Below are 25,008 nucleotides of genomic sequence, written 5' to 3'. Positions count from 1 at the left end.
TGTAGGTTCTTTCTTACTCAAAGAAACTCACTCTTTAAATTTTTTTTTATGGTTTACAGATGCACATTAACTCCATTATTCATTTAGTGCTCACCAGTTTCGAAAACTATAATAGGAAATGCTTTGGGCAGAAACACTTCAGGCTTTTAAAGGTCTCCTAAAACTGAACTTAATAGTGTGTTAATTAATAAGTTAATTCATTCAGTAGTTATTCAATGTGCCTATCATTGTATAAGGCATTTTTGCATGTGAATAATTTATGGACTTTCTCTGAAAGTTTATAATCTCAAAGATACGATAAGACAAGCGATATAACACAGAACAGCTAAACGCTGTGAAAGACACAGTGTCTGTATTTATGGGGAAGCAGGGAAGGAGAGAAGCTTTGACAGAAAAGGGGAAAATGATAGTAATTGGAAGGATTTTGTCCAAGAGAGAATCATGGGGAGCATGGAAAAGTTTAGAGTAAAATGGTCCACTCGGCCTTTAGATGGAATTGTTCGACAGCTCTTCCTACTTTAGTTCCCTGAAGCAAGCTGGATTTCATCCAAAATCTTCTACCCTAATACCTATATTTGGTGAGTTCATGAGAATTAATCAGAGAGGCAGATTGAGGAAAAGTTCCAAGAGGGAGAGCTGAAAGTTCAGGGGAAAGGAAGTCAACTAAAGGAAGTCAGTTGGAAGGAAGATGGAGGGGAATGAGGTTAGACTCAGACTGGGTTGGAGAAGTACCTGGATGAAAATCAAGAAGCAGGCCATGTAAGAGGAGGAAAGGGGAAGCAAGAAGCAGCAGGACAGAAAATAGAAGAGAGGAAGAGTCATCTTTCCTGCCCTCTCTCTCAGAGGCTTTCTATGATACCCTTGCATATCTCAGATGATTTCCTTTTACTATTTTTTCCTTTATTTATTTTACAAAGTAAGAATTTGTTGCATATAACTTAAAAGGTGTTGCACTGGCCCTTCCGTAAAAGCCATTTCAGTTCTGTACGGAGCAGTTTAGATGTACCCACTTCTGCTTCTCGTTACTTAGAGCCTCCTGTCTCTGAGCACAGATGGATGATAAAGCTACTCAGTCACATCCTGGACGTAAGCTACAAACACCCTCCCTCCTCATCTCTCTTTTCCAGTTTTAAATTTTACATAAATGTATTTGAGAGCAGTAAACATTTGTGGTATATCTAGTCTGTGCTAGGTTCTATGCAAGACACTGAGAATCCAAAGAATTGGGTTACAATATACAGTGTACAATTTAAGGAACTTATAATATATAAATAGGGCTGCTGAGGACGCTGAGAAACTGGATTTTTATACATTGCTTGGGGGAGAATATAAAGTGGTACAACCATTATGAAGAAGAGTTTGACAGTTTTTTTACAAAACTAAACTTGCGACTACCATATGACCCAGCAATCGCATTCATGGGCATTATTCCAGAGAAATGAAAATTTATATTCATGTAAAATCTTATACATGTCCATAGAAGCCTTATCTGAATAAGTGAAAACTTGATTTGGTCCAGATTTCCTTCCACAAGTGACTGATTAATCAAGTTGTGGCATATCTGTAACAGAGACTATTACTCAGCAAGAAAAAGGAACAAACTATTGATGCATACAACTCAGATGAATCCCCAGTAAATTATTCTGAGTGAAAAAGACCAATGCCAAAAGGTTTCATACTGTATGATCCCATTTATATAACATTTTTGAAATAACAAGTTTAAACTTGTTGTTATCAGAGGTTAAGTATGGGGTGGGGGGGGGGAGATGGGGTAGTTATAAAAAAGCAACATAAGGGATTTTTTTGATGATATAACTATATAGTATCTTGACTGGGATAATGAATATGTGAGTTTACAGGTGATTTAGAGAACTAACTGCACATTGATGAATACAAGGAAAATTGGGGGAATATGAGAAATGTAAGTGGATTGTGTCAATGTCAATATACTGGTTTTTGCATTCTGTGCTGCACTGTGCATCCATGCTCTTGCTTTAGTATATTGTGATATACCAGACTATACTCTAGTTTGAAAAATGTGATCATTGGAGGAAATTTGGTTCATCGATCTATGTCTCTCCTTCTACCAATACAACTCTGTGGTAATTACTATATCTGTATAGTAAACCTTAATATCAGATAGAGTTATTCCTGTGATCTTATTTTTCTTTATCAAGATGTTTTAACTTTTTCGGGGACTGTGCCTTTTCATATAAATTTTACAATAAACAAATAACCCATAATAAACCTTCCTATGATTTTTATAGGAATAGGGTTAAACTTGTGGATCAACTCGGGGAAAATTGACATCTTTATTATATTGTTTCTTACAGTCCATGAACATTATACCTTTTATTTTTTTTGAACACTGTGTCTTTATATTTATTAAGGTCTTTGCTTTTTTTTTAATTAACATTCTATAACTTTTAGCATGTAGATCATGTACCTGTCATCACATCCGTAAAACAACTTTGGAAAATTTTCCACATATGTACAAATAAAATGTAAAGCAACAAAATATAAAATAACATAACACAAAAGAACATATCATAACTTGAAAGACATTAGTACAAGATATCAGAAAAGGGAAAATAAATGAAGTCATAAGCAGAATTCATAGAGCAAATGCATATGAGTCTGAACATTGCTAAATTGCATCATGATACTGAATTGCATTGTAGTTTTCACATTCAAAAGCTGGTATTGACTTCTTTAGGATCTTTCAACTTCTTTAGAACAAGGATTCTGGCTTATTCAAGCTGATATTCCTTAGTCCAGCTCAGTACACAAGCATCAAAAGATGATAGCATAATTTAATTAACTTAATTCCAGTTCGCTCATTAATTGCATGCCTGTCCATTTACATCCATCTAAAGAAATCTGTGTTTCAACTTGTGCTCAAGTAAGAATGTTTATGTCAAACACATTATGCTTAATGCTTTTGATATTAACCTTGATTTAAAGTTCCCTCTTAAAACATCTCTGTGCAAATCTACATCTGTATCCTTATTTGTATTTTCATTTATAGATGGGAAAGTGGGCAGAATGTTCTTTCCGACTGCAAAGTTGTATAGGTGTTGTGTTTTTTTTCCTTTGACCACAACAAGTTTGCAAAATTGATACTATGTCAAATACTCCTACAGCTAGTGGACTTTTTTTTTGCTGAGACAATAAATTGCTACACAGGTTCTCTTTGAGAGTAAGAGAGGAATGTAAAGAAATCCAATTCTTTCATTAATATAGCTATTTCCCTTTCTTCAGCTTTGGTTAGTGCTCTCAGTTGGAGTTTCCTGTGAACTGTAGTTTTATTACGACTTCTAAATTTTCTACATCAGTTACTCGTGGAAGAAAATAGCATAACCTAATCACCACAACATGTTACTGCTGATTAGAGTCTGAGTATTAAAAAACTATTGATTCGTGTTGTAGTTTCTAAGAACCTATGCTCCAGAATCACAGAAACCTGCCTCTGTGTCATGTTCTACCAAAGGTCAACTTTATGAAGTTACTTGGCCTGTCGAAGCCTTTACTCCTTCTATTGTAGATGGTAGAAAATATTTTTGCTGCATGCGTTTGCGAAGATTAAATGAGATCATCCATGTAAACCACTAGCACAGTATGTGGCCCATATCAAGGATATTATAAATGTATAAATGTTGGCTGTTATTATTTCTAGAATAATTTATGATTTTTACACAGCTCAGACGCAGTAAGGGTTTTGAAGTGTGCTTTCTAAAATTTGAGTTTTGTCAGGGCTGGCTCAGGTCCCTGTGTATGCAGAAGATGCCAGTTCTGGAGGATTGCTTTTTTTACCTGAGTGAGGTTGCCCGAATGGGATTTATTCTAGAATTGTGAAAATTAAATGTGTGTTGTGTGTTAAATTCTTGGGTTAATAATACCTACATTCACATTCAACGGATGTTAGGATCTTTCTCTTACCCTGCCTTTTCCACTTAGAGAATATAATCTTACAACCAATAAGCTAATGAAGTGAGGGCCCTAAGACTTAAAAATAGGGATAAGGTCAAGTGATGTTCATTTTCCCATTCTAAAAACCACTTGCTTTTCTAAAGCTATTTATCTGTGGCCTATGATGTTCATATTCCTTACAGATATTAACATATTAGCAGACTGATGCTAATAAAGGCTAAAACAATTGGAAAACATTCTCATAGTCTGCTCTGATTAACAAATGAATCTGCATCCTACTAGAATATAGTGCTATATCTTCTCGAACATATACAGACATCAGTGTTGTGTGTGTGTGGATTTTTTTAAAAGATTTATTTATTTATTTATTTATTTTAGAGAGAGATAGAAGGAGGGAGAGAGATGGGCCCAAGCAGACTCTGCATGGAACATGGAGCCCAACATGGGGTTCCATCCCATGACCCTGAAATCATGACCTGAGGGAAACCAAGTCATACGCTTAACCGACTGCGCACCCAGGCGCCCCCAGAGGTGCTTCTTTTAAACAGTTTTTTTAAAAGAATTGAAAAGCAAGGGGCACCTGGGTGGCTCTGCCTTTGGCTCAGGTCATGATCCCAGGGTCCTGGGATCGAGCCCCACATCAGGCTCTCTGCTTATCGGGGAGCCTGCTTCCTCTTCTCTCTCTCTCTGCCTGCCTCTCTGCCTACTTGTGATCTCTGTCTGTCAAATAAATAAATAAATAAATAATCTTTTAAAAAAGAATTGAAAAATAAGAACAAAGCAATTCTTGTAGCTATTAACACAATAATATTTTATATTACAACATTTCTGTCAAAAGATTGTTCTGCTGAAAATGATTTATTGTGTTGATGTAGATATAATTCAAGAAATTCAAGGAAAATTTCAGAGCTTTTCATATAAAAAATTCTGTCTTAGTCATTTTCCTTGCTTGATAATGAATTGCTGTCTTTTGCTGTTTCAGGAAAGGAGTGTACTCAGGATGAAAGCACAGCAGCTGCCATCTTTACTGTTCAGATGGATGACTATTTGGGTGGCAAGCCAGTGCAGAGTAGAGAACTTCAAGGCTATGAATCTACTGACTTTGTTGGCTATTTCAAAGGAGGTCTGAAATACAAGGTATTACATTTGAACTATTTCCATTATGACGCCCTTTCTCTTCCTATCCATGTCTTCAGAGAAGGAAAGTTCATTAAGGACAGGGTTTTTTCTAAGCAGGGTCGGGCCTGGTTAGTACTTGGATGGGAGGACAGGGTTTTTTGTTTTATTTTTGTATCAATCTGTTTTGTTTACTGATGATATATTTCAGAACCTGCTGGATACATAGTAGGTGCTCAATATGTGTTTATGGAACATGGATGTAATATGTGAAACGTTCTGGGTTGATTTCATTTAATATGTTAATTTTTAATAAAGTTAAGAACTTTCAGTAATGTTGTCACAAGAAAGCCCTTTAAAATTTTGTGGAATTCTTTCAATAATTAAATATTGGGAACTTGGGTATTTGCAATTTTTGTTAATGCCATTCTAGAGAACCTCTGAAGTTGCTGCATTTGACCCAAGACTTGGGAATCTCAATTGTTCTAGAATATCATGATGCAATATTTGTAACATTTATAATTCCAGTTACTAGAAAAGACTATATACACATCTTCCAAATCATGTGGTTTGGTCTTGGAAATGATGCAAATGAAGCGAACCATTGAGTTAAATATATGTGTGGTTCAGCCTCACCAAGTCAAGTATACCTACACTGCTATACACATGTGCACACAATTTATGTGTTTTGGCCTGAAACACTAATCATTAACTGGCTTTCCTTCTGGGAGAAAAAGAAGTGAAAACAAGGTAAGTAGCTCCCTTCTTTTAAGGCAACCTTCAACGAAATATATTACCTTCTATGGTAATAGACCCTTTATGGAACTGGCCACCCTTCATGATCTCCCCTGCCTCCAAGAATGTTCAGTTACCATGTGAGAAATACCTCCCTTGACAAACTTTTTGGTAGCAATCCTTTTCAAAACCAGACACACTCCAGTGGGTCTTCTGCAGACTCCACCACCTTAACCTTTGAGCCTGTTAGCTTACTGAAGACCTAAGACCTCAGAGCTAAACTAGAATTCTGAATATATATTAAATTTATCTACTACAATAGTAGGGTTTATTTATACTTTTGCCTAATCAGAGCCTTAGTGAATATTTTGTGATGTCTGTTGAGATGAGGATAAACACTCATAAGTCCCCTTCTCTCTTGAAGTGATTTTTTTCACTCTAGGTTATAAACAACCCTAAATAGGAAATAATGTGTGACTTCTCATTTTGTTTAATGCATGTGAGTTCCTACAGTTTATGTCAAATGATTCTCAAACTTCCTTTATGCCAATGAAACAACATTTTGAATAAGCTGGGTCTTACAGTTACTGAAAGCATGTAATAGGACGTCATCTCGGTTATGAACCCATTTCTGTTCCATATGACTTGTTTACCTCAGGCAAGTATGTAAGCTTTCTGTGCTTAGTTTCCTCAAATATATAGTGGATATAACAACAGCTTCCTCATATAGGTTTTATAAGGATTAGGATCAAAGTAAATAATAAAATACGTATATAGTGCATATACAGTCAGTAGGAACTTGTGATATTATTAATCCTTCTGGCTATCAGCAGGACCTCTGAAATCAAACTTCCAGATATATATTTAAAAGTGAACATGAACAAGAAATTTTACAGTTATAAAGTAAGTATCTTCTAATTATCAAGATCAAAATTATTTAAAAATCAGCATTTTTTGGTAAGAGGATATGTGCAAATGAAGGTCAAATTTATCAGCAAAAAAAATCTGCTCACTGTCTTATCATTAGTGACGTTGAGCAGATGACAATGTGTGCAGTTGCAAAATACTTGATAAGAAATGTGGAAGCAAAGATAATTTTCCACCCAGAATAGCAAAGACTATTTATTTAAAGATATTATTTATTAATTTTGAGAGAGAAGTAGAGAGAGAGAGAGAATACAACTGGGGGGAGGGGCAGAGACAGAGGGAGAGAGAGAATCTCAACCAAACTCCATGTTGAGCTCAGAGCCTGACACCAGGCTCAATCTCACGACCCTGAGATCATGACCTGAGCTGAAATCAAGAGTCACATGCTTAACCAACTAATCTACCCAGGTACCCCAGAATGGCAAAGACTATTATGTTGTACTTAATTTCATACTTACAAGAATGTGCTAAGCACTTCATGTGTATTATCTCATTTCATCTAAATAACACTGGTGGTGCAGTTTCTATCATTGTCACCCTATTAAGATAAGTGAACAAAAGCTTTGAGAAATTATGTAACTTAACAAGGTCTAATAGTGGATATGTGACTGGATGACCATCTAACTTCAGTGCCTAAACTGGTAATCACTATACTATGATGCTCTCAGTCTAAATAAATGGCTCAAATATCAAGGTGAATTGTTTTATTTAAGATTACTCTATGAAACAGGGTATCGTGTCTGTTTGGGATGGACACAATTTGACAAAGCCTACCATTACCAAGACAGCAACAGCCATATTAGGTTGCTGTGTTTAAGGTAAAGATTCAGCGAGGCAACATTAAGACCATCTTCTCATGTCATTTAATTGACCCGAGGTTTCTTTTCTTTTCTTTTCTTTTCTTTTAAAAAGATTTTATTTATTTACTTGACAGAGAGAGATCACAAGTAGGCAGAGAGGCAGGCAGAGAGAGAGAGGAGGAAGCAGGCTCCCTGCCGAGCAGAGAGCCCGATTCGGGACTCGATCCCAGGACGCTGAGATCATGACCTGAGCCGAAGGCAGCGGCTTAACCCACTGAGCCACCCAGGCACCCCAGAGGTTTCTTTTTATGAGGCTTTTTAGGCTGGGGGAGTTCTAGAGGAGTAATATTTACCACTACTTCCTTTTTTTTTTCTAAAGATCTTATTTATTTACTTCTCAGAGAGAGAGAGAGTGGCAGGCAGAGGGAGAGGAAGAAGCAGGCTTCCCACTGAGCAGGGAGTCCGACTTGGGGTTCTATTCCAGGACCCTGAGGTAATGACCTGAGCCAAAGGCAGACACTTAACCAACTGAGCCACCCAGGTGTCGCTTACCACTACTTCCTTATATTAAATCTCTTTCCCAAGCTCAGTAAGACCTGGCTCTCAGCCATGATTGTAAATAGCAACTGTCAAACATCCATCAGCCAGCAAAACTGTGTTAATAGTGTCAATGATTTAAAGGATCATCCACTTTGCTTTCATTCTGCTGTGCGAAGGTAGAAAGAGACTGGGAGTTTCTAGGGTTAATTCAAACACTATTCCAGAAATACTTACTATGAAATACCAACATATATGAAGCTTACAGTTTTTCTTTTTGCCTTTTTACATCAAATTTTATTAAGACAAAATTAATTTTTAAAATACTGTTAAAGAGGCACCTGGGTGCCTCAGTGGGTTAAAGCTTCTGCCTTTGGCTCAGGTCATGATCCCAGGGTCCTGGGATCGAGTCCGCATCGAGCTCTCTGCTCAGTAGGAATCAGTGGGGATCAGTCCCCCTCTCTCTCTGCCTGCTTCTCTGCCTAATTGTGATCTCTGTCTGTCAAATAAATAAAATTTTTTAAAAATAGTGTTAAATGTTAAATATATCACTCTGTGATATGTATATCACTATATGGCAGTAGCTTAAATGTTATATAAGTATCCTCAGTCTGTTTTATATTTTGTAACATTTTTCAGATCACAATGTTCTTACACTGTTTATCAGATCACAAGGTACTTATTTTTTTAAAAAGTGAAATGGCCAAAACCAGTAATATGTGGATGAAAACTTGTGTTTATTTTTATTGTATAATATTTTGTTTATTTATGGCAACCTTGATAAAATTATGGACTGAGAAATTATTATATATTACATAAAATTTGTGGTTACAATTGTCCTGAAGTCAGCTTTTAGCTTATAGTAATAAAGCCTTTCTATTCATGAAGGTCTTTTTTCTGGAGAATGGTGGTAATTTAAAGTCAGTGGAAATTTCGGGACATCTGAGTGGCTGAGCTGATTGTGTCTGCCTTCAACTTCGGTGGTGATGCCAGGGTCCTGGGATCGATTTCTGCATTGGGCTTCTTGCTCAGCTTCTCCCTCTGCCTGCCATTGCTTGTGTGCTCTCTCTGACAAATAAGTAAATAACTTAAAAAAAAAAAAGTCAGTGGAAATTTCAAACATGTCCTAATGATTACATAGGCAGCTTAATGTCTTTCTTTGGATTTATTATGTACGTTTATGAATAAACTTTTTAAGAATATTTTACTTGTTTGAGAGAGAGAGCATGCACAGGGAGAGGAGCAGAGGGAGAGGGACAAGCAGACCCCCACGCTGAGCATGGAGCCCGATTTGGGGCTCAGTTTCATGACCCTAAGACCATGACCTGGGCTAAAAGGAAGAGTCATATGCTTAATCATTTTATAGGTTTCTTATACTGCTAATTTTCTTATCATATTAATATAGGAGGACTTTGAGCAATAAAAGTGATTTGCTAACACTGCATATTATGCATGTTACCTCATAATTAATTGTGGAAATAAATAAAGTTTATAATTTCTAGCATTTAATTAAAGGAAAAAGTGAAAAGGTAAAAGCTGGTTTCAAAGAAGACAGGAAGATGTACTTGATATGGTTCATTATTTTCCTTAGTATTTTTAAATTGCATATAGTTTTGTTTTGTTTTCAGATATGCAACCAAATTTAGGGTATAAATACTCGGGCCTGGCATAGAAAGAAAAAAGAGAGAGGGAGAGAAAGAAAGAAGGGACAGAAATAAGGAAAAACAATTTTTATAATGTTAAAACAAAGATCATCAATGGGATCCACCCATCCCTGGCCACTCAACTCCACTTCTGTGTCCTAACCCTGTGTGGGCCATGGGGGTTTGGGGGTGGCTAGTTCTCTCCTCACTTGCTCTTGTTACCTCTGACTCTCCTCTACTCTCCTGTCTTTTTCTTCCTAGAAATCTTGTCCGCCTCTCACTTAACTGGTTTTAGAATCATTCATTCCCCAAGAACACGAGCTACTGCTTCTTTTCAGTTATGTCCCAGGTTTTGTCCACTGAAGGTTCTTAGTAAATACTTCCAATGTTAAATTGAATGACTAAAACAGGAAGAGCAAAAGGCCTTAAAAGAAAAAAAAAAAAAGTGTTGATTTTCCAAGGTCTTCTCTTCTGCATACTTAATGTTTCACATGCCATTAGGTGGCTATTTTGTCTTGGCCTGACACGCAGTGTAGGCATGTACACCTGTGGTTTTATATGTTTTTGTATCTCGTTAGAAACCTCATCCGTTTTTGCTTTGTTTTCTGTCTAACCCCCCCACTGACCAGGCTGGAGGCGTGGCATCTGGACTGAATCATGTTCTCACAAATGACTTGACCGCTAAGAGGCTCCTGCATGTGAAGGGTCGGAGAGTGGTCAGGGCTACGGAAGTTCCCCTTAGCTGGGACAGTTTCAACAAGGGCGACTGCTTCATCATTGACCTTGGCACAGTAAGTGTTACACACACGGCAGACGTCTAACGGAGAGCAACTTGTCTTCAGATAAAATCAGACGTATGTGCTGGGGAAGATAATCCCGTTTTCTGCACATGGGGAGGAGGTCATGTTTATGTGAGAGGCAATCATATCATATGACGAACTGGCAAGTACTGAAATCATACAAAGTGAGACTTCAAAGTTTTTATTCTCTTTGATAGGTTTAGAATGGAGTAGTGATTTAGTTCTTCCTACCATAGAACACACATTGAATCATTTTTAATATATCTACCCTTCTGTCTGAACAGAGCTTCCACTAATTATTTTTGTCCTTAATTGGGTGTGGGAAAACATTTTTTCAGGGACAAATTAATTCCCCCAGAAAGCAAAGTTTCTAGGATTTCAGATGGCGATAGGATGAGTCTAAACAGCCTCCCTGAGGAGATTTTAGGGGATATTTTGGGACACATATCACACATATACTACACCATACTATTTCATAGTTTTTAACTATTTTAGAATATTAAAAGACAAGTATGAATATCAAGTATCATCTTAAAGGGATGGGCATTATCTGACTTAGGTTTTTATTTTTTCAGGATAAGAGGCCCCTCTAAGTTCAGGTATACTTATTAATAATTATTTTTTAAAGATTTTATCTATTTATTTTGAGAGAGAGAGGGAGAGAGTACAAGGGGGAGGGGCAGACAAAGAAGCAGACTCCCTGCTGAGCAGGGAGCTGGATACAGGGCTCCATCCCAGGACCCTGAGATCATAATGTGAGCTGAAGGCAGACGCTTAACCAACTGAGCCACCCAGGCACCCCGAATCATTATTATCTTGAAAAGAAGTATTGCAAGGTCTTGTGCTAGACTTTAGAAGGTGGGATTAAGTTGGGTCTTTTAAACTTTGTATAAAGAATAAAAGGCATTTTCTACCATTGCAAACCCATGGGCAAAGCAGAGAAGGCAGGAGAGCCCTGAGCATTTATGATCCCCTTCTTATTAAGCCATATACATCAGCATCCTCCTCATCATCACAAACCTTTCTGCACCAGCATTGTACAGAGACCTGCTCTGACCTGTGATGCTTCAGTTAGCCTGAGGCTTGCACAGTCTGTGGAATTTCCTCCCAGTGCAGAGCCAGTGAACGGTGAAGCCAGGATTCAGCCCTGAGGATATCTGATTCCTACCTGAGCATTTTATTTTACTGCCTCTTCATGGACAATATTTGGGGGGAAGCCAAAAGAGTTTATACCACCTGCATGGAGAAGGAACACTAAGGATTTTGAAAATGAAGCCACACAGTCAAGGTTCTGTAAAGGCAATATTAATTTGGAGATTAACTTAGAGATAACACAGAGATTAAGTGTGCAAGGTTATAAATCATTTGGAAAATGGACCCAAGCTATAAACTTAATGGGTTTCCCTCAGTTAGGATATACCTGTAGTTTTATTACTGCTAGTGTATAATTTGACTATCTTGGATCACACCAGCTTGTGTGCACAGTCGCCATCATTCTATTAATAACGTCCAAAGTACATTTCTCAGTGTCACACTTACACATCTGCACCCCAGACGGCAGTACCACTGCCCTGAACCTCACTGTGAATTTCTTGGAAGAGCCCTTTTCAATTTTAATTGGTAATCCATTCTCCTAACTGGCTTCTCCTAACATTTTTATAGCTCTTTGTCCCTTGATAATTTAGCAAGTGTTTTGACATATAAGATAGCTTTTTTCATATTAAAAAGAGACCTCAGTTTTCATCCAAGCTGAGCTTAATCAACCTATAAAAGTTGGATATTTGATTAGATGATCTCTGGGGCCCCTAAACAGAAGAGACCCTTCTAATTGGTCATGTAATTCCCTACTGCCGTTACGTGAACATAATTCTTTCTTAAAATAACTTTCATGTGTAATGTAATTGCTTCACATATGCAATCATCTTTTTAATTACCACAAATAGCTTCCAGTTCATCTTTCTAACTATCTAATCTTTAACCTTGAGTAGTCATTAACTGCTCTGAAGCCTTAACTTCCTCATTTATTGTTTTCATCTTGACTCTGATTTCTGATGGTACTTCTAACCTTGGCTGACTATGATTCAGTCTCCCCTGACACAGAGTCACATCTGGAAATGAAAGTTGTCATCATGGTTTCCACAAGAGACAAAAGCCGTAGAGGGTGGGAGCAAGTCACTTACAATAATGCAGGCTGAGTGGTAACCTGGGGTTTTCTGTTCTTTTTTTTTTTTTTTTTAAGATTTTATTTATTTATTTGACAGACAGAAATCACAAGTAGACAGAGAGGCAGATAGAGAGAGAGGGGGAAGCAGGCTCCCTACTGAGCAGAGAGCCCGATGCAGGCCTCGATCCCAAGACCCTGAGATCATGACCTGAGCCAAAGGCAGAGGCTTTAAACCACTGAGCCACCCAGGTGCCCAGGTTTTCTGTTCTTAATTTACATTCTTTTCACTACTCTAAGCTAACTTGGTGGGATATCCGATGGTATGGTTCTACAGCAGAGTATCTTGCAACAGTTTCTGAATCTGCTCAATTCAGAATTATGTCTAATCTAGTTTAGAATCTTCTCAAAGTTGTATTGTTAATGAAATAATTTATTATTTTGTTGAGCAAGTATGGAGCTTCTACATGGGTTAGATAGTTGGGTGCTGTGGCAGGCGAATGGTAGTTCCAGTGACATATTCTGTCTTCCCATGGGTAATGTCTGCTATGGGAGTATGGCCCATAAGTACAGGCTCAGACAGAGCCTCTATTATGAGGACAGAGCCTCTATTATGAGATTCAAGGAAATTATCTGTTTAATAGTAAATTATCTTTATTTTATAGAGTTAATTACCTTTAATGACTTTCAGGTTGTCTCCTGCTCTCATGCCTGATTAGAGACATTTTGAATGATTTTGTTTCAGAGATAGTTGATTGTCTCTTATGTTGTAGAAGAACACCATACCCCAGAGAGATACCCTGGTAGGAATCAAGCAGTACTACATATACTCTCATTTATTTGCATGATCTCTTTTTATGTTACTAATCTTTAACCAGTTGGTATGTTGTTAATGATTTCTGAATGGCGATAAGATCTTGCAATTACCTCGGAGACTGTATTTTTGGGATATGTCACAGTAAACAAAGAAGGACATGGGACCAAAATTTTCTCTACCAATAAAATCTTAATGGTTTCATGATTTCAAAATTACCTTCTTCATTAGACAGTACAAAAAGAAGCCAGTGTAATTTCTTCAAGTTTGTTTCATTATCCAGGTATGAAAAAAGTAGGTCAGACCTCTAAAGTTCTCATCCATCTAGAGCCAGCTGGCCAAAACTAAGGTTATAGACATAACCAAATCCTATATTTTGATTTGATTTTAGGAAGTTAACTTTTTTGATCAGCAATCACTATTGTTAATATGATATGCCATATACCTTTGAAACATATGCTATTAGAGGATTTGAGACTACTGTAAGTATTTCCTGATATGACCCATGTAACCACCTCCATCAAAAGCACAAGATTATAAAATTCCCTATTTAATCACTTTGAATGTTAAGAAATTATCAACACTGTAAAGGATGATTTGGATGAGCTATCTTATATTTAGTATATTCACAGAAAATAATATGGGACATGGCTAGATCTTAGCAATTTGGAATTTACTGAATCTTTGAACTGTGAATTTTAATGTTGGTGAATTTATCAATCATCATTTTCCCACTATTTTTAAGGCTATGAGGTGGTTGAAGTAGTTGTAGAAATGGCTAACACAATCATATCTAAATATATTACAACAAAACCATCAGTAACTACAGAATGTGGATGATAATGGAAAGAATCCATAATTTCAAAGTTGGGATCTGGAACTAACTCTTTTAGAAATATGTGTCAGAGCCAACCACTAGGGGAGAGTTGGATTTCACAGGAGGAGGAATTTCTGCAGTTGAGTTACTAATTGTGCTGTTACAGGGGATGTTCCATTTCCTTGTTAACTTGTTTGGTCAGTTATGCAGCCTTGCCCCACTCACCTTGCTCTTTATAACCTATTGCCCCCTCTTTCACTGTTCCCTCCTGCTGCTCTGAAACAGCAGTCTGCACTTCTGCATTTACCGTTTGGTCCACAGCCCTCTTTTTCTGACTTTCACTCCCACCATTTCTTTGAAATGTTCATCCTATTGGAGCAATGGCTTCTGCTAAATCCAGGGGACACTTTGTTCCTTATCTACTCCAACTGACACTGTTGATTACTCCCTTTTATTTCAGCCTCACTCCCTCCCACCCCTGGCTTCCTGCTTTTCCTCCCTTTCAAGCCATTCTTTCTCATTCTTCTTCACAGGGTCTGCCCACCCCCTCATGTTTGTTTGTTTGTTTTTAAGGATTTCACTTTTGATCATTGTCTCTTTATACATTCTTCCTGAGCAAACTTGCCCTCACCCAAAGCTTCAACTATTCATCCACTGGTAAATATCAATTTTATAGTCTCACTCAGAACTCTTACCTGAGATCTATGTCAGCATTTCAGACTATCTCCCAGATATTTCTCGTGTGTATCACAAGAACCTCAAACTCAACAAGTCTCAAAATGGAACTCATTAACTTCACCATCTCATTCCAAAATGGTTTCTCCTCTTACTGTTCTTACCTTGTTGAATGGAGCTACCCATCTTTCAGACCTCAAACTTCAAATCTTAAAGTCATTGAGATGACTTCTCCCAGGGGCTTTACATTCAATTGCTCACTGGACCTACTCTCTTCTACCTCTTGAGTGTCTCCTGAATCCTTCCCATACTCTTTATCACTGTGATACTATCTCATTGTCCTTGCACATGACACTTTCCCTCAAGTCACCATGCTTTTGCTTTGCACACATTGTTTCCTTTGCCCAAGATCCACTCTTGCTCTGCATCACTTTTCTGGTGTCTGATATCATCTCATCCTTAAATATTCAACTCTGATATTGCTCCGTTTATGATGTATTTCTTGGCCTCTTCCTCCCTCTTTCCCCTGTCCCACCTCACACCCCTGGAAAATTAAACAAGCTTTTATCTCCTATTTCTCATCAACTTGCAGACTTGTCTTGCCATTTTCCACATTTCCTGTCCCTTCATTTATCAACCTCACTCACTCACTTTGTCCTTATTAGAAAGCCCAGAACTTAGAGTCACTCAACAAATGTACAGTCTCATGCAGTCATGTGGATAGAGATATAATTTTCTTTTTTTTCACCTTTACCTCAACCTGAGTTCATAGTTAAGCTTCTGTTTCTTTTTTATTTTATTTTATTTTATTTTTTCAGTGTCAAGCTTCTATTTCCACAGAAGCATTAAAAATAAAATGGTCTTGTCCTATAAGGTGAACCTTGTTTCTCATGAAAGCAAATCAGACCTATCTACCCATCCCCTTTTCTATCCCCCAGGTATAGAGGGTGTGTATGTGTGATATTATGGCCTGGGGATGGGGGACTGGGTTGAGACTGGAAGTGAGTCTGGTTTGCAGTGTTTAGCCCTCATTCCTCTCTAACATTCATTGAGACTTTGCCATTTCATTCGTTCTTGAGCTCTGGGCTTTGAACTTTGGCCTCTGTCCCAAGATGGTTCCTGGAAAATATCTATGGCCTTACTTTGGTCTTTTGTTATCTTACCCTTTCTGGTTCCGTCAGCCATTATAGTAGCCCCTCTGGAAGTCTGCCTTATTTTTCCCATACCACATGCTTTTGTGGGGATACTGTACCCACATTGTACCCGTGTTCATTGGTCTGACTGCGTGGACACTGTCTGCAGTTGTTTCTACTCTAATGTTCAAGGTCATGGATGAATATATCACAAATGGGTTGGAGGGGAATGCACTGAGCTCTTGTCAGAGATTCACTGCATCTGATCAAGTTTCCTAGTTCTCTTGTAATCCCCATACTCTTCTCTTCTTGGACCTGACCAACCAGTCTCATACTATTTCACGGTGTTAACCCCTAAGGCCAAGACTCTGGTTCCTGATATGCAAAACCAATTTTCTGTAAATTGTTTACAAACTTAAAAATGTACAGACTTAAAAATTTACAGACTTAAAAATGTTCATTTAAGAACAACAACAACAACAACAACAAAATGAGCAAAGTCTTCTTTGTTCTGGGTAAATTTGTCATTATCTGAAAGTAATCCATTTTACTAGTTTTATAAGGAGAAAGCCTTGAGGCAATAAGAAAAGATAATGGGAAAAATAAATCTAGTGTTAAATCTCTAAAATTTACCCTTCAACAGAAGTAGGGATGAATGGTATTTACTGTGCAGTTGGTGTGTGCTGGATGCTACAGTATAAAGATGGAAACCAGATAGTCATTGACTGGCAGGTGCTGTCAAATGGTGAGAGGCACAGACACATACACAGCTTGGAGTATGATGAGGTAGAAGGAAGGACTGGAACGGAGACGCACACATTACAATTAGAGAATGGATGAGGATACTAGGAAAGACTGCTCTCAAGGTATTAGGATTTATGTTTTCATTCTTACAAGCTCACATTAGAATCCTTAGGGAGAGGTTTTTAAAATACTGTGTAATGTGACCCCTAAAGATTCTGATTTTAAAGTTTTGGGATGGGACTTTGTGTAAGTCCTTTTTCAGTTAAAATTAAGAACCATTTCAATATGGGAAAAGTCTAAAGGTGCTGGAAAATTCAGGGTTAATTACGTGTCTGAAAAAACCAGATCAGTTAAAAATAGTTAAGTCACCAATTTGTGTGGCTGCCAGAAGTTATTTTTGATGAAGTGTGACTGTAAAACTTCTTTGTTTCGCCAAATACTCGGAAGAGTATGGAGAACATAATTTCACCAACTCTCCTTATCACTACAAAAACAATGCTCCAGAAGCTGTCATCTGGTCTCAGAAAGTGACACCACTATCAGCAGCCAAGCTAGAGGGGTCCAAGTCATGGCGCTCTCTCCTTGTCCTCCAGTTTACACTCAAAGGGCGTTGTTGACCAATCCTGTAGGCTTTAACCTTCTAGCTATCCCTTGGTTCTTCTTTTTTCCATAGCCACTGTTCTGCCCTAGTTCACAGGCAATCTCTTCCTTTCCGTTCACCAAGCCCTTAGTGGCCATGCACAACCACTCCATTCATCTCCCATTCTTCAGTCAGAGGTGTTTTAAAAATACATATATGCATCATGGAATGATGTTGAGTTGCCTTGGCTTTGAACAACAAGATAGGATGTAAATAAACACTTGTTCATCTAAAAACACCCCAAAAAAGTCATGGTTTAAAGCTTATAAATAGGAAAAGGTAGATTCCTAGAGGTATCTCACAAGTCATTTATGGTGTTTAAGTTATGATTAGAGAGCCTCAGGCAAAGAGGATATCTGAACGAGCTTTTTTTATATTTTGTTAACTCGATCTAAGGGAAAAGTAAGCACAGTAAAAATAAAGCCAGCAGAGGCAAGGGAGAGCAAGAGGTCTGGCCTCTCTTATGCTTTCATAAAACTGTAGATGTATTTAGAATAAACAACTGAGCAAAGGACAAAAGAGTAACAAGTTTATGCTGAATTCTTTGCACGTGTTATGAGTCAACATCACATGGGCTGTTCTGACTGTTCCTTTAAACTCAGCTTCTGAAATCTTGCTTCCCTTCAAGGGCATCGTTGAGCATTGTTTTATTTCTCCTCTTATTTCCTGCCCCCAAAGGAGGTTTGGCTGCACTTTGATGTTTTACTTGTTAACTCTGACCATGTAGTTTAAAGGAAATTTTAGAAACCTCTAGTCTGTCCCCAGTATGGTTGTTTCCATAAATACCACTCACTCCCTTATTGGTGGTCCAAACAGATTGCCCGTAACTGTTGTCTTTACTCCCTCATTTACTTTTCCAGTTATCCAGAGTAATTTTGTTTTCCTTTCCTAGTTTGTGTATTCAGAGTTAATTATAATTGGACAAACTTCAACTACAGGTTGTTCATGGGCAATTTGTACATCAGCAAATTTTGGCCAAAATTTAAGTGCATTTCATTCTGAATTGAATCGATCCTTCCATATTGACAGGGGGTTTTATGTCCCTTCCCCCAAAGAAGTATAACATTTAGTGTTGAATTGTTAAATTCTTTAGAATCTTAGAGTGTAAATAGTTGCCTCTGAAACCATGTTTGTTTTATCATTTTCAGGGTCTCAACTGCTTAAATCAGCTTTACCAAAGAATTTTTATCTAATTCCATCAAAGTATCATAAATAAAACAACTTATGTTTTACTATTTTAAATTTTACTTTTTTTCTTGTTGTTGTAATAGTATGCATCACCTGTTACACCAATTCGGGTATTTTTTTTTTTTTAGCTCTGTGTCGTGTTCTTGGTTTTTTTTTAGTTCACTCCCTCCAAAAAACAGGGTAAGTTGAATTATGGGAGCGTTTTTCAAGCACAGGGCCAATGGAGCACAGAGTTTCCTTGTGCACAGAGCAAAGAAGTGGTCTTACCCAGCTACCTCTGAATAGAGTAAGTGTTGGTAGTGCAGCTTATTAATAGTACTATACACATTTATTTAGCACAGTAGAGCTTTGTTAAAATGAGATGTCCTAACTGACATGCTTAAATTCTGTTTAAAATCTAAACAGATTTTTCTATTTAAAATCCAAAGCACGTTTTAATGTGTTGCTGCCATGATTGAATGAAATATATTTGCAGAAAAACTTAAGTAGCCTTGAAAAAAGAGGGTTTTTTAAATTAATATTAATCTTTAAACAATTCTGGCTTTGGGCAATTTATAATTAAAGTCCATTTTTTATTGTATTTCTTATCTGAATTCACCACTGAAAATTAAGTCTAGGAAATAAGATATTATGTCAGTTTTATAGAAAGAATAACACAAAATTAACTGAAAATAATAAAAGAGTAAGCATAGCACAAAGCATTAATTTTCATGCCCAATAAGAAACTTTCTTTTTAAGACTTTATCTATTTGACAGACAGAGATCACAAGTAAGCAAAGAGGCAAGCAGAGAGAGAGGAGGAAGCAGGCTCCCTGCTGAGCAGAGAGCCTGATGCGGGGCTCAATCCTAGGACCCAGAGATCATGACCTGAGCCGAAGGCAGAGGCTTAACCCACTGAGCCACCCAGGCACCCCCCAATAAGAAACTTTCTTTAACACCTTTTTTAGTGACTGGGTCATCTTTGAGTTAAAAAGGAAAATTTTACTTCCAAACAGTTTATTTTTATGAGCATTTCCTAGATGTGTTTTTTGCTATTTAAAAATTTTTGTTATTGAAGTGTAGTTGACATACAATGTTATATTAGTTTCAGGTGTACAGCATAGTGATTTGAGGACTCCGTACATTGTACAGTGCTCACCACGATAGGTGTAGTTACCTTCTGTCGCCATACAACATGTATTACAATGTTAATGAGTATATTCCCTATGTTGTACTTTTCATTCCTGTGACTTCATTATACCTGGACATTTGTACCTCTTAATTTCCTTCACCTATTTCATCCATGCCTCTCCCCTCTGACAACCACTAATTTGTTCTCTGTATTTCTGATTGTAGTTCTGGTATTTGTTTAGTTCTGGATTTTTTTCTTTCTTTCTTTTTTTTTTTTTTTAAGATTTAGATAAATTTAAGTGAAATCATGTATTTGTCTTTTCATTTTGTGCTAGTTTTCTTCACTGTGCAGAAGCTATTTAGTCTGATGTGGTCCCAGTTGTTCATTTTTGCTTTTTCTCCCCCTTGCCTGAAGAGACATATTTAGAAAAGTATTACTAAGGCTGATGTCCAAGAGGATCCCCCCTGTGATTTCCTTTAGGAATATAACGGTTTCAGGTCTTACATTTAGGTCTCTAATCTATTTTGAGTTCAGTTTTGTGTATGGTATAAGAAAGTTGTCCATTTCTACACTTTTGCATGCAGTGGTCCAGTTTTCCTAACATGTTGAAGAGACTATGTTTTCCCCTGTGCATATTCTTGCCCCTTTTGTCATAGACTAATTGACTATATAAGCATAAGTTTATTTCTGGGCTCTCTGTTCTGTTCTATGTGTCTACTTCTGCACCTCATTCATTTTGATTACTGTAGCTTAGTAGTATATCTTGAAATCATGGATTGGGGTATCTCCAGCTTTGTTCTTTTTGCCATTTTTAAAGTAGAAACTGAGGTCCATCTGTAATGGTGAGGAATATTTTCTATAACTAAATTTATCTGTGAACTGATACTGCACATAAAAACTCCCAACCCAAGGTCATGTCATAGAAAATATTTGGGGATCCATGGACTACTGTAAAATTCTACATTAAATAATAATTATGTTCATCAAATTATTATCTGCAATTCTCTTCTAAACGCATTTGACCAAGCTAGCATAATGCTTAACAGAAGCTAATAAAATATAAGTGTGATTTTATATAATCTCTTTGAAGTCGATGAGAAGTCACTTACACAACTAGGTTAGGGAGAACACAGACATCTGTTGGACGATTAGATAAATGCACAGCAAATCAGTCATGTAAGTTACGAGTAAGTCTGAGAAATCTAGAGATCTAATCTGATCCAGTTCCTGTATTTCACTATAACATAGATATTAGAAGTTTGCTTTCTCAGACCCACTGAGAAAAGAATCATAGGCAGAATCTCATGGGATAAGATGGGAAAGAAACCTGAGCCAAGAGCCTAGGGGTACTGAGCAGAGAAGCACACTTGGCTGCACTGGGTCATTAGTGTTGCAGATCCTTTGCAAGTGCTCAGGTTCCTGTTTTTTTTTTTTTTTTTTAATCACCTTTCAATGCCACTACCTGATTTCATTATTTTTTTAAGATTTTATTTATTTATCTATTTGTTTATTTGAGAGAGAGAGTGGAGGGGGAGGGGGTGAGGATCAGAGGGAGAAGCAGACTTCCCGGTGAGCATGACCCCGAGACTCCAGGATCATGACCTGAGCCGAAGGCAGTTGTTTAACCAGCTGAGCCACCCAGGCGCCCAACACCACCACCTGGTTTTAATGCATGGTGATAGGTATGGATGAATGGTTGGGCACCATTTGTTTTCACTCTTTGGAATTGCTGACCTGGGCATAGTATTCAAATGGATTCCAAATGTGAGTCTCCTCTTCGGATGCCCAGACGTAAAAAAAGAAATTAGAGAGGAAACAACAGCAGTGCACCATTCTTTTAAAAACAGAAAAGATATTACCCCTTCATTGCACAGACTGGTTCAGAGTCTAGAGTGAAAGGAGTTACAAGGCATAGTCTTTTTTATTTTTCTTCTTATAAAGACTCAAATTGCTAAAACGTATATTTTATTCTTGAAGAGGAATATGGAATAATTGCATCAGGAACCTAGGGATGGGGTGAGGGGTCAGAGAGTCTCCCCCAGGCCTGTGTAATTCAAAACTGGGTGTCAAGGGCCAGGAAGAGAGCCCATTTTAGGCAATCAGTAAACATTCGTGAATAAAGTAATGACTCTGGACTGGAAATATTTTAGCTTCAGAGAAAAGAGCCATTTTCTCTTCTGTGGCTTCTGTGGATGCTGGGTGCTCTTTTATCTTGCTCTTGCTAATTGATGTGCTCTTTTATTTTATTTTGTTTTCTTAAAGGATTTATTTATTTGACAGAGATCACAAGTAGGCAGAGAGGCAGGCAGAGAGAGAGAGAGAGGGAGAGAGGAGGAAGCAGGCTCCCCGCTGAGCAGGGACCAGTCCCCCGCCCTTGTGGGGCTCCATCCCAGGACACCGGGATCATGACCTGAGCTGAAGGCAGAGGCTTAACCTACTTAGACACCTAGGTGCCCCCTTTAAAAAAAAAAATATTATTTATTTATTTGACAGACATGACATGCTCTTTTAAGTACTGCAAACACAAGGTTGTATAGCTGGTAAGTTGCAGCTGGGTCTGTTTCCTTCACACTTAGCCAATGCGTTAATCACCTCTCCAAAATGGACTGTGCACAAACTCCATGTGGAACCATTTTGAAAACAAGTGTAGTACAAATACATTATTAGCATTTGTTGTCTACACGTCATCTGTCCTTGCCAGCTTTCTCTTATTCCCAACGTTTAGCTCATCACAGGCACTTAATACATGTGACATTAAAAAAAGAGAGAGAAAAAAACTATTAAGTTAGATAAAAATTGAAGGTTTTCTTCCTGCGTATACATGCCTCTCTCCATCTGTTGAAACTGGATATCTTTAAAACTCTTTCTTCGCAAATACAGAAACGGAGATTTTGTTCCTGCTCCCACTTAAATGGAACTGTATTATCCTGTGACTTTATTTTATTTTTGAGGGTATACCTTGAATGATTTTCTCTGTTGGTATTTAAACACTTTTCTCAGTTTTTATGCATTAAAGAACAGTCTGAAATCTCCATATAACATTTACATAGCCATCCCCCTACTGATGGACATTTGTGGGGTTTCTGTTCTCTTTCTCTGTTTTTATAAACCATGTTTGAATACCTCCGTAGGATAGATTCCCAGAAGTTGAATTTCCTGATCCTAAAAGCACATGTAATTTTTTGATACGAAACCAAATTTCCCTCAGAAAGCCTGTATCAGTTCATGCAACCCAAATAAAAAATGACAATGCTCATTCCTATTTCCCTGCCAAGCATAGGTGCCATTACATTTTTCTTTCTTTCATTAAAACCACATTAAATGGAGAAAATGATATTTTATTATTAGTTTACATTTGTATCTATATCTTCTGATATTGTCTAAAATATACACTATTTTAATCTAAATGACAGCTAATATAATCTATTGATTTTAGAATACATTGAACTGTCATAAATGTCTGTTAAAATATAACTTTGATATTATCTGTTTTTTCTCTGTATCATAAATATATATACTATTATCCTATTATAGAATATTTAATATCTTCCCAATGTCTCACTAGTATAATTATATAGCAATAAAACTCCTTGTATATGTGGTTTCTCCCTAATCTTTATGAATAACTTATTAAAATGAATTCCAGATAGTGATATCACTGGGTCAAAGGTTTTAATTCTTTTTATGGCTTTTGATAAGATTCATTAAATTGCCAAAAGCATTAGATGAATTTTTATAATCATCAAGAGCACATTACTGTGACAGATTCTTTACTACCTTTCTGAAATAGGGTCAAATTATTATTTTAAACTTAGGTAAAACATACAAGTATACTTTCATAAATTGTAATTAATGGATACACACAAAGAATGGTGAGATATATAATTATATTTTCCATGTGTAAAAAATGGTTACTTCATAATGCTAACTGAAAGCAACCGATACAGAATGAGGTGTACGCATATAAAATTATATGTACCGCAACAATAGATAACTTTCATTTTATTTTTTATATCTTTTTGTTTTTTCCCTAATACTAACAGTGAGTATTACAACAGGACTAAATGTCCTCCACATGTTTCTGGGTCAAAAGATCTGTCTCTTTCTTTTAGGAAATTTACCAGTGGTGTGGTTCCTCCTGCAACAAATACGAGCGTCTGAAGGCAAGCCAGGTTGCCATTGGCATTCGGGACAATGAGAGAAAAGGAAGATCTCAACTGATTGTGGTGGAAGAAGGAAGTGAGCCATCAGAGCTCAGAAAGGTATTGTGACTTGAGCTGTTTTTTAAAGGTTTACCACTGTCAGTGGGGTGTGTGTGTGTGTGTGTGTGTGTGTGTGTCTGTCTGTCTGTCTATCTGTCTGTGTGTGTTACTTTTAACAAATTCCCTAATACTGGGCCTAGGCTAAGATTAGGTAAGGGGAAACATCAAGGTTATCAAAGTCATGATATAGAGAAAATAGAAAGTCAGTTCTCTTTTCTTTCACCACTGGTATGCCCACCAGAGGAAGCTCTGACTCCATCTTCTGTGGTGTAGGCAGTCAGATGGGTAACACTTTGACCTTGACTATAATAATATATTTTGGAAGGAAAATAATAGTTTATTCATGTGGGATTCTGAATATATATTGCTTAATGCTGTGATAATGCTGTGATGCAATTTTTAGCATTCATTACTCTAATAAAAGAATGAAATAAAATCTTATTTTAAGAGAATGAATACACCAATATTTTATATATTTCAATTCTCAGCAAGACCCCTGTGATTTTAGTATACTTGTTGAATTAATTTGAAAATTATCTTCACAGCTCTTTATATCTTTGTTATTTACTTAACAATTATAGCACTCTTGGACATTTAGTTGCCACCAGTTTTTCCCCTTTAAAAAAACAGCAGCAAGTGCCTCAGTGTGCATATTTTATATTTTCCCTTAAGATTATGTTAAGAAAAAAAAGATTATGAGTTAAGGGCATAATCATATTCAGGTGTCTTGACATGTTGATACATTGATTTCCATATGTTCATTCCACAGTATTTACTGAACTACAGTGGTATGTCAGGCACTAAATGTTTGTACCAATGTTTATTCTCTCATGACTTTGCAGAACCCTGTGAAAATTTACTGTTATAATAATATCATTTTGAATCTTTCTGTGTTTAATAGTAGCAGGTGGTATCTGTGAGTTTTCATTTCTTGGGAGAATACACATTTTCCTCAGTGACTTTAGCTATCTACAC

The 25,008-nt window shown here is 37.1% G+C and overlaps 1 protein-coding gene across 1 annotated transcript in view; it reads left to right on the top strand.

The window, feature by feature from the left end:
* SCIN (scinderin) overlaps positions 1–25,008 on the top strand; it is a 75,834-nt gene that overhangs the window by 1,992 nt on the left and 48,834 nt on the right. Inside the window, exons 2-4 of the mRNA XM_059396772.1 lie at positions 4,913–5,067; positions 10,318–10,479; positions 23,884–24,033. Coding sequence (XP_059252755.1) covers positions 4,913–5,067; positions 10,318–10,479; positions 23,884–24,033 — 467 coding nt within the window. The remainder of the gene's footprint in view (positions 1–4,912; positions 5,068–10,317; positions 10,480–23,883; positions 24,034–25,008) is intronic.

This window comes from Mustela nigripes, chromosome 4 (assembly GCF_022355385.1).
Source record: "Mustela nigripes isolate SB6536 chromosome 4, MUSNIG.SB6536, whole genome shotgun sequence".
Taxonomy (NCBI): Eukaryota; Metazoa; Chordata; class Mammalia; order Carnivora; family Mustelidae; genus Mustela; species Mustela nigripes.
The sequence above is the reverse complement of the archived record's forward strand: the minus strand, read 5'-3'. Positions and strand labels throughout refer to the sequence as shown.